Here is a 9278-nt window from a genome sequence, read left to right as displayed (position 1 = left end):
TCTTTCTGGGGACGTGTGGCGGGGTGAGAGGGCCTTGGGAGGTGGGACCGTGCTGGTGGAAATAATGCTATGGAGCATCTGAGAGTTCACACACTGGAGCGATGTGGCGATAGGCTTAGCTCTTATTTAAATTTTTTGAAATAAAATCTTCACACATTGAAGTATCAATCATAGAATTAGTCTGTGGGACCGTGCTGGTGGAAATAATGCTATGGAGCATCTGAGAGTTACAAAAATTATAGAATTAGTCTGTAAACTATGAGATAAATTTATTAAAACTAATTAATTCGGCATTAACACATATTTACTGTAGCTTACTGTAGCAATTTACTGTCTAATTATAGCCTAAATAGACTTATTAGATTCGTCTCGTAATTTATAAGCAAACTATGTAATCGGTTTTTTATTTTGTCTAGATTTAATACTCCATGCTTGTGCCGCAACATAGTTTTGGAAGTTTGAATTTTGCATCTAAACAAGACCTAGGCCGTGTTTAGATCTTCTTGCAATTTTTTTCTAAAAAGGAATCTTGTTATTTAGGAGTGTTAAATAAAATTTATTTACAAAAAATTTTGCAAGGATGGTTACTATAACATCAAAATCATAAATTAAGTAGGCTCATTAGCTTCATAACGCGATTTACAACCTATTCGTGCAAAAAAATTTGTAAATGATTTTATTTAATATATCCATGTATGTGTCTAAACATTCGAAATATTTTTTGATGTAAAATTTTTGGATCTAGACTGGAGTCAACCCTATGAGGCACAAATCCAGATTGGCCCTACAAAAAATTCTTGGATAAAGCCCCATTACCTATCCTTGAAAATAATTAAATAAAGTGCTGCTTTTTCGGTGCACACTTGCAAGGTGCATTCATCAATTTCTACCCAAAACCAATCAAGTTTTCGACAGTCCTTGGATTGCCTGCTCTCGGATCATCACGGTCACGGGTTTGGCGTGACCTAATCAAGGTCATTTGTTTGAAACACTTGATTGATTTGATTAAGTACGATTGACTATACACCATGTAAGACTTTTTTGGTATCAACTCAAATCCTTTATTTTGTTATACACCCTGAATTCTAAATAATAAAAGTGTGTACTCCATCCATCCTAAAATAAATGTTATTTTAGCATTCAAATTTTATCCCAAAAAAGTATTACTTTAACTTGTAATGAGATCTATTTAATTAAAACAATAACAAGTACTCCCTCCATTCCAAATTATAGGTCATTTGAATTTTTTAACTCCAAATTTGACCACTTGTCTTATTCAAAAATTGTGCAAATATAGTCAAATTTGAGTTATTCTCTTGTATTGATAAAGCAAGCCACAACAAAAGAAATAATATTTTGCAAATTTTTGAATAAGACGAGTGGTCAAACTTGGAGTTAAAAGTCAAGCGACCTATAATTTGGAACGGAGGGAGTACTAAGAAAATATTATATAGAAAAACACTTAGAGCTATCAAATATTCATTAGTACAATGCATTTTTTGAGATTACATAGTACAACTTAGACACTCACAAAGCACGCACACTCACCCCTATGAAACACACGAACGCAAACCCTACTCCTATGAGCATCTTCGAAAACTTAGCCAATAAATCCTTGAGATTGATGGGATCGCTGTCGACGGGAATATCATCTACCACTAAAAAGAACAACGCATTAATCCTAGAAAATTCGTTTTGGAGAGTCAAAAGGTGCTACAATAGTTCTTATTACCACTAGGATACATGCCATTTAGTTCCAATGCATATGCATTCATTGAGGATCTAAAAAATCAAATAAACAATATGTTTTTGATCATAATTGCTAGAAGTAATTAGAGATAACAAAGTTATTTTTTAGAATAAGTAATGTGTCCGAAGTTTTCTAAAACAACACTTATTTTGGGATGGAGGGAGTATATTTCAACATTGTTTCATTCTATTTTTTTACGTGGAGACAGGTCGCCCGACATGTACACCGTTCATTTAGTATATTAAACTCGAGTGACCAAGCTAGAAACTGTTCAAAGGGCAAGATTACCCTATGTCATGTGAACAAACGTAGCATATTCGAGATATCCACGATGCAGCTAGGCAGGCCGTTTCCTTGGAGTTAAAAGCACGTTGAAGCCGAGAGAGATCGATCTCTTGCAAGTTATGCAAAGGTGACGTGGCGCCGACCCCACTCGTTTCTTGCACGGCGACAGCAGCGATAAGAATGCAACATTTTTCGCCAAAAAAAAGAGATAAGAATGCAACAAAGAACATGCCTTTGAGTTTTGACGACGTTTACGTGCCCTACCTTGTAGACTACTCAAATGAGATTTGATCAGCGACGGTTTGCGCGTGATGGTACAATTAAAACTTTTAAATTCGTCGAGTCTTTGACTCTATGTTTTCACATGTATGACGTATGGGGTAGAAGATATAGTACACATGATGCATGCAGATCTACATGCACTGCTATACATGTAAATTGTAAATATTCGTTTTATTTGCAAGCAAAACTTTGTTACATTCAAGCTATTCCCGCGAATTTGAGTGTTTTCAGCATAGTGTTCCATTTTACGCAAACTTAAATCTCTTCTTTGTTCAATTGACAGTTGATGCGTTTTATTTATTTACTTTTGTTGATATAGAGTCCTGCCCTGCATAGTTATATTTTTTTTTGAGGGGTCGCCATGCACAGTCTTCTTTATGGTCAACCGAGCGTTTGATAGCCCAGCCCAACCAGGATGTAAACCATTGGGCTTCAAGGCTGGCCTTTCCAAAGAAACGCTCAACTAGATGATGGGCTCTGCCATGGGCCTCAACAGCCCCTGACGGACGGTTGCCTAACACTTTGCAGCGTGATTGATTAGCTAGCTGCTACTACCCCATTATCACAACACCATTTGACAAATGGCTGATGATACTCTCAAAAAGAAAAATTTTAAAAATGGGCAGTCAACCTTTCACTCATACTTCGGAACAGTAACTTACCGAAAATACTAGAAAATGGTTATCCTTCTGTTGTTTGAAGCCTAGGGAATTTTTGTGAGAAGGTTCATCTCCATCGGTAAGAATTTTTGTGAAAACCATGGAACTTTAGTAGGTATGCATATTTCAGGGAAATAATAATGAGGTTTTATCATAACAACTTTCTCAGATGAACATCGCTAAAGACTTTTCACCTCTTTTAATCCAGTAAACCTCGTCTTGGTACGGTGATGCTTTAAGAAAAGTCCTTTGAGATTTTTCTAGAAAGAAGCACACCAGAGAATGCACAAACAAAGCCAACATTTTAGCTTTGAAAGATCTGAATCGTCGTACATTCAAATCCTAGGCAAGGTATCAGGAATAATCGACCTTGTTTGTACCTTAAAGCCTCAAAGGTGATGAGATATAGACCACTTTGTACTGTATATTCCATCTCGGATCCCGAGGCAAAGAATGAAGATGCCATCCAAAGGCTATACGCTACTCAAACTTCTCCTGCTCCTGACATGCACTACTAGAAAACAAGTCTTAGGTCTACCCCAAAAGTACCGATATGGAGATGAACTGGTACCTATGCATAGGTACCGGTTCATCTCCATACCAGTACTTTTGGGAGTGGATGGGTACCTATGGAGAGCCTTAGGTACCAGTTGGTGTTACCAACCGGTACCTTAGGAGCCTTAGGTACCGGGTGGTACCACCAACCGGTACTTTAGGCTCATCTATTGGTTATTTTAAAAGGAAAATATCTCCTTCTCGATCAGAACAACTGTGCAGCTGAGATGGCAAAGGAGCAACGTGCGAGGCTAGAGGTCGCGAGTTCAAGTCCCAACCAAAGAGAATATTTTGCGTGAATTTTGAAGATTTAGGCACCGGTTATTTTACCCGGTACCAAAGACTCAGCCTTTGGTACCACTATGGGGGTACCGGTTCAAAAAACCGGTACCAAAAGCTCCTTGCAACCGGTGCCTTTAAGCCGATTTTCTAGTAGTGATGGCGTGCCCCATGCATCCATCACTGTCTCTCTGTCTCTCTCACACAGTCACACATTCTGAATGTGCAGAGGTAATGCAGCTGCAGGTTTCTACGAACCTTCATGGCTGCATCATTCCTCTCACCATCTCTCACGTGCACATCCACTGTGGACTGCAATATCTTTCTCGGGGAATCCAGCAGAGGATGAACCAACGGAGAAGAAGAGGCAAGAAGGAAGGTCATGCCTATGTTCAGCATCACATATGAATGTTTTAAATAGCGGGCTAAGCCATTTAGCTATCGATGTCCAAAAACGGCCTATAGTCAGCTATAGCGGGCTATAGCGGTAGCTAAGAGCTAAATTGTACGTGAAAAAACTTAGCTAAATTTCTCTCAAACAGCTATAGCCGGAGATAGCGGAAGCTATAGCCGGAGATTTAAAACCTTATTGCATATACCCCTCTTTTGTGCCATTTTTTGGAATCCAATGAGGAAAACTATTACACATATTTATTTATATATATCTATGTTTTTATCGATATGCGATGTTCAGTCACGACGACTAGTTGCTACAAAACCGCTTGCGTATTCTGAAAAAAAGGCGGCGGTGTAAAATTTTGGGCACATGTATTTTGTTGCGTGTCTTAGAGAAGAAGTGAAGAGTAGATGTGGATATTCCCTGTGCTTTTTTTTGAGCAAAGGATATTCCCTGTGTTAGGAAGCTGACATTCTTCCCCAAAGACTACACATCTGAGAATATACCATCACTTGATACCCCTGTCTTCTTGCTCCTACCAAACAAGCAAGCAAGCAACCAGGCACCAGCTGAGCTCCAGATCCAAAGCCTGCACCAACCCAACAACCAACAACCCTAGGCCAATCACCAGCACCACACCTGGGGTGGCTAATTGTTAAAAAATATAACTTTAAGCTCTTGTGTTGATCTTGCTTTTGTAGTACTCAAACGAGCTGGTTGATTTAAGTGTACTACTATATTGATCAGGCCGGGGAGGCAGGGCCCCACAGGTGCACCAAATGATTAGGGCCCGTTTAGTTCCCAAAATTTTTCATGCGCTACAGTAAATTCGAACGTTTGACCACTAATTAGGAATATTAAATATGAATAACTGACAAAACCCATTCCACAACCCCCAGGCAAAATCGCGAGACGAATCTAATGAACCTAATTATGCAATAATTAGACAATATTGTGCTACAGTAATCAATCTCTAATGACGGATTAATTAGACTTAATAGATTCGTCTCGCGATTTCCCATCCATCCGTGTAATTAGATTTACAATTAGATCATGGTTAGTCCTCCTAATCTTCGGTTGAAAATTGCTACAGTAATTTTTCACAAAAATTTTTGGAAACTAAACGCGCCCTAAGCACCAAGAAAAGTACAAAGGAAGGGCATATGCATCAAGATTCCATCTCCTTTGTGTTCTTGCTGCCTTTTGGAGGGTGTTTTTTTTTTCTTTTGGTTGCTGCTGCAATTATGAAGCCAACAACCAGCTGATGATGTGTGCCTTTTGACTTGTTTAACATGACTGTGCAAGTCATTGCAAATGGTCCATTTATTAGTCGCCCAAACCCAAATACTGGAATTTTCAAAGATAACACAATACCAAGGTCACAAATTCCATTACAAAAAATTTAAATATATGGTGCCTAATTTTTTAATTATTCCCCTTGGCTATGTAACATCCATTGTGAAATCTCGAGATGTGTAAAACTAAAAAGGGTGAAAATTGGCTAAGTTTGCACTACGCAGTTTCAAAAAGAAAAGAGATCGACAAAAGTAAAAAGGAAATATGAGCTCACAGGGTTTAGCGCCCTTATTAGATTCTAGAAACAAAGACTGCATGTGCCCTCAAAAAAAGAAAAAAGAAAGAAAGACTGCACGGAAAAGGACAGGACTGAGCACCGAGCAGGAAGGACATGGCAAATGTACCTTTGAGGTCGTCATAAATGAACTTTTGAACCTTTTCAACAAGCTAAGAAAATAGCATCTTTGACGGTACATGAAAGCGTACAAATCCTAAAAGCATCGCCAGGTTGAATACAAGGTGAAAAGGTTTGAATATCCTTGCAAAATTGGTAAGAAGGACAAAATTAAAGATCGATGAATGTTAATCAATAAAGAAATTGCCCCTGCAAAAATCCACTCACGTCTCACACATGTAAAATCCATAAAATTATCTTTAAAAGTAAAGATAAAGATAAAAACTTGATTTTTACACAGGTGAAAAAAGGGATAGGATCGGGTATGCATGCGCATGTGGCCTGTATGCGGATGAGGCAAGGTACCCTAGAACAAAAGCACTGGACCAGGCAATGCACGGCCGGCTTCAAGCCAAGGTACATTCACATGTCAGTGAGATTCCTGAGTTGGAAACGGCACGGCCGGTTTGGATCTTCCAGTTAACTCCAAAGCCAGTACTGTTGCTACATCACTAGCTTGAGAACAAAGTTAACCTGGAGCTATGTTTATATATATCTATAGCTCCCTGAGTAAGTAGCTTGCTTGTAATTAAAGTAAATTATGTATGAACAGAAGTCACAAATTATGCTGATTTAAAGATGCGAGACTAATGAGTTGAGTTGAAGTGAAAATGAGTAGAACAATGTCATGCTGGTTGAACGAAACTGATCAGCATGGGGAGCTCAGAAGCTTCCTCCAATGGATCACCTTATCCTATACACACTATATATGCATGGTTGTCAGAGACAGTACAGTGGTAGATCGATCGATGAACTGAACCATGGCGACTATTCCTAGCTACTAGTAGTAAGTAGCTAGTGACAGCTGATGACAAGAGGTACTGAAGCAGTGGAATTCTCTAAACGACATGAGTGATCAGTAGGAGAGTCAAGGACTAACTCCAATTTCCCAAGGTTGTAGCTAGAAGAAGAAGAAGAAGAAGAAGCATTCCTTGCGATCTACGGGTTGACAGTTTTGCCCCCCTTGCTCCGACCTCTCACGTGCTCACCGGCGTCCACTCGAACCGGCCTTCCAACGGGCGGTCGAGGGCGACGTCGTAATTGTACCTGCCAAAGCCAGCTTTTCTTCAGGCCCCGAATCGTGCGCAGGCCGGAAACCAACTGCGAGAGTGCGAGATGTGCTTACGTATCTGCGAATCGCCGGCGCTCGGCGAGCTCCGCCGCGGCGAAGAAGGCCTCCATCTCGGCCTCCAGCGGCCGTGACGGCGGCGGCGACGGCTGGCCTGCGACGCCGGCGGCCTTGCTCCCGGGCCGGCGGCGGCTGAATTTTATTTGAACAAAATTCAGAGGAAAGAAAGTAGTTAATTAACATTTGAGTCGCCGATGGCTTTTGTTTTTGCAACCTAGAAAATACCATTCTTTGTGCAGCAGTCAACAATTTTGAGTAGCTAACTTACTCGGAGCTGTCTCCACGGTCGCCGTCGACGCCGTCGCGGGCAACGGGGCTCGCCTGCGGCGGCGGCGGCGGCGGCGGCGGCGGCGGCAGCTTCTCCTCTGGCCGGGCGCCGCCGTTGAGCGCCGGCCTCGGCAGCCCCGCGCTCTTGCGCCGGCCGGGGCTGCCGCACGCGCGCTTAGCCGCGGGCTTGGCGCCGCACCCGCGGCGGCTGCTGCGGCGGCTGCCCGGCGGGCTGCACGCGGCGGCGCCCGCGGCCACCGCCACCGGCACGCGGCGGCCGCTCCGCAGCGTGAGGTACGCCGCCGCCTCGCCCGGCGACGGCGGCTTGCTGCCGCGGATCCTGACGCACTTGCCCATCGGCTGGCTGGCTGGTTGGCTGCTATGCTGGTGTGCACTCGGCTAGCTGCTGTGCGCTGTGTGCTAGTGAGAGCTACACTGAGAGAGTGAGTGAGATGGGCATGGGCGCATAAGAAGGCTTGCCACGTCACGGTAAAGTCAAGTTGGCGTGCAATGGTTGTCCGAAAAAAAAATCTTGAGCTGCAGTGATGCAGGTGAGAAGCGTAATTGGTGCCTGCAAAGGCTCGGGAGGTTTTGCAGCGACCTGATTAAACAGGCTTTAGAGCATCTCCATGAGCTCTTGTAAATCTATTTGAATTTGTAAAAATAAAAAATCATGAAAAAAACTCAATCCAACAGTATTTCCATCCACCTCTCCTCTGTATCTGATTTTGTATCCGCTCCTCTCCATTGGGCATTTTTGCAGTGGGGCACCCAAGCCATCTTCCTCATCGTGCATGCTCCTCTTTCCCCCTCCCGCGCGCCTGGGAGCGCCGACGCCGCGCCTTGGGGGGCACCGCGGCCGCGGGGCGAGTGCTGCCGCCACCCCAATTCGTGCGCAAGCGCTGAGCTGCGCTGGGGAGCACCGCTGCCGGGTGCGAGGGAGCTCAGTCGCCGCCTTGCTCTGAGGCCGCGAGCGAGCGCCGCCGTGGTCGCCCCTGGGGAGCTCTGCCGCCGGCCACATTCGTGGGCAGTGCTGGAGATGGAGTCCAGCTCGGCGCGGAGGTGTTGGGTGGCGGACGGTGTTGGAGGCGGAGCCGAGCTCGGCGCAGAGGTGCTGGAGGCGGGGACGAGCTCGTGTGACGGTGTTGGAGGTCGATTCGGCGGTGAAATCGCTCGATTTCGCCGGCGGGAGAGCTCGATTCGCTGCCGCTGCCCCTCACCTTGTCCACCACCGCCGGCTGCTGCTACTGCGGATGGGCGCGCCGTGAAGCAAGGGAAGGGGCGAGGCCGCGAGGGATTGGCCGGCCGCGGCTAGTGTTCCGCTCCCGGATGTCGTGGTGGCGCCGCCGGCTGTATCTGCTCCGGCTTCTGGTTCTGTCGTGGCATGCGACTGGTCGTCATCGGAGGCATGGGCAAGCGGAGGAGGAGGATGAAGCGAGGGGGCCATTTTACCTAGACTGTTGGATTACTCTTTAAAATTAGGTGCTTTTATACATTTACAAAGAGGTATAATTTGTAAATGTAGCTAACAAAATACAAGAACTCTTGGAGATGCTCTCATACCAGTATCTGGCTACCAAACTAGCTAGCCATTACCATTAGCTATTCTACCATCCAACCCCAATTTAAGACACTGTTTGTTTCGTGGCAAACCAATCGCGCGACCCACAAAATCGTGATGGAGATAAGCCTAGATTCCCACGCTTTTTGCATAAGCGGCATTCTAGTTAAAAAAATGAGCTGACGTCCGTGACTACTGCGATGGAGATGATGTGCTTGTCAAGGATGGATGGATCAACCCACTATTCCAGTCCTCAAACAAGCAAAAATGTGAGAGGCGAGGAGATGATGAATAAAACTTTGACCGAAGGGGTATGACGCCCCACCGTATTTGTTAAGAGGAAGCAACGGCCTTCTTGGTCGAG

The 9278-nt window shown here is 44.3% G+C and overlaps 1 protein-coding gene across 1 annotated transcript; it reads right to left on the bottom strand.

Annotated features, from left to right (window-relative positions):
• Positions 1-6476: 6476 nt before the first annotated feature.
• On the bottom strand, positions 6477-7805 carry LOC120686862 (cyclin-dependent kinase inhibitor 3-like). Its single transcript, XM_039969056.1, has 3 exons — positions 7355-7805; positions 7084-7218; positions 6477-7004 (listed from the first exon to the last, which is right to left on the bottom strand). The coding sequence occupies exons 1-3, from the start codon at positions 7708-7710 to the stop codon at positions 6935-6937; spliced, it is 561 nt and encodes a 186-aa protein (XP_039824990.1). The 5' UTR covers positions 7711-7805; the 3' UTR covers positions 6477-6934.
• Between the last annotated feature and the right edge of the window lie 1473 nt (positions 7806-9278).

Source organism: Panicum virgatum, chromosome 8N (genome assembly GCF_016808335.1).
Source record: "Panicum virgatum strain AP13 chromosome 8N, P.virgatum_v5, whole genome shotgun sequence".
Lineage (NCBI taxonomy): Eukaryota > Viridiplantae > Streptophyta > Magnoliopsida > Poales > Poaceae > Panicum > Panicum virgatum.
This window is presented reverse-complemented; position numbering and strand designations above follow the sequence as displayed.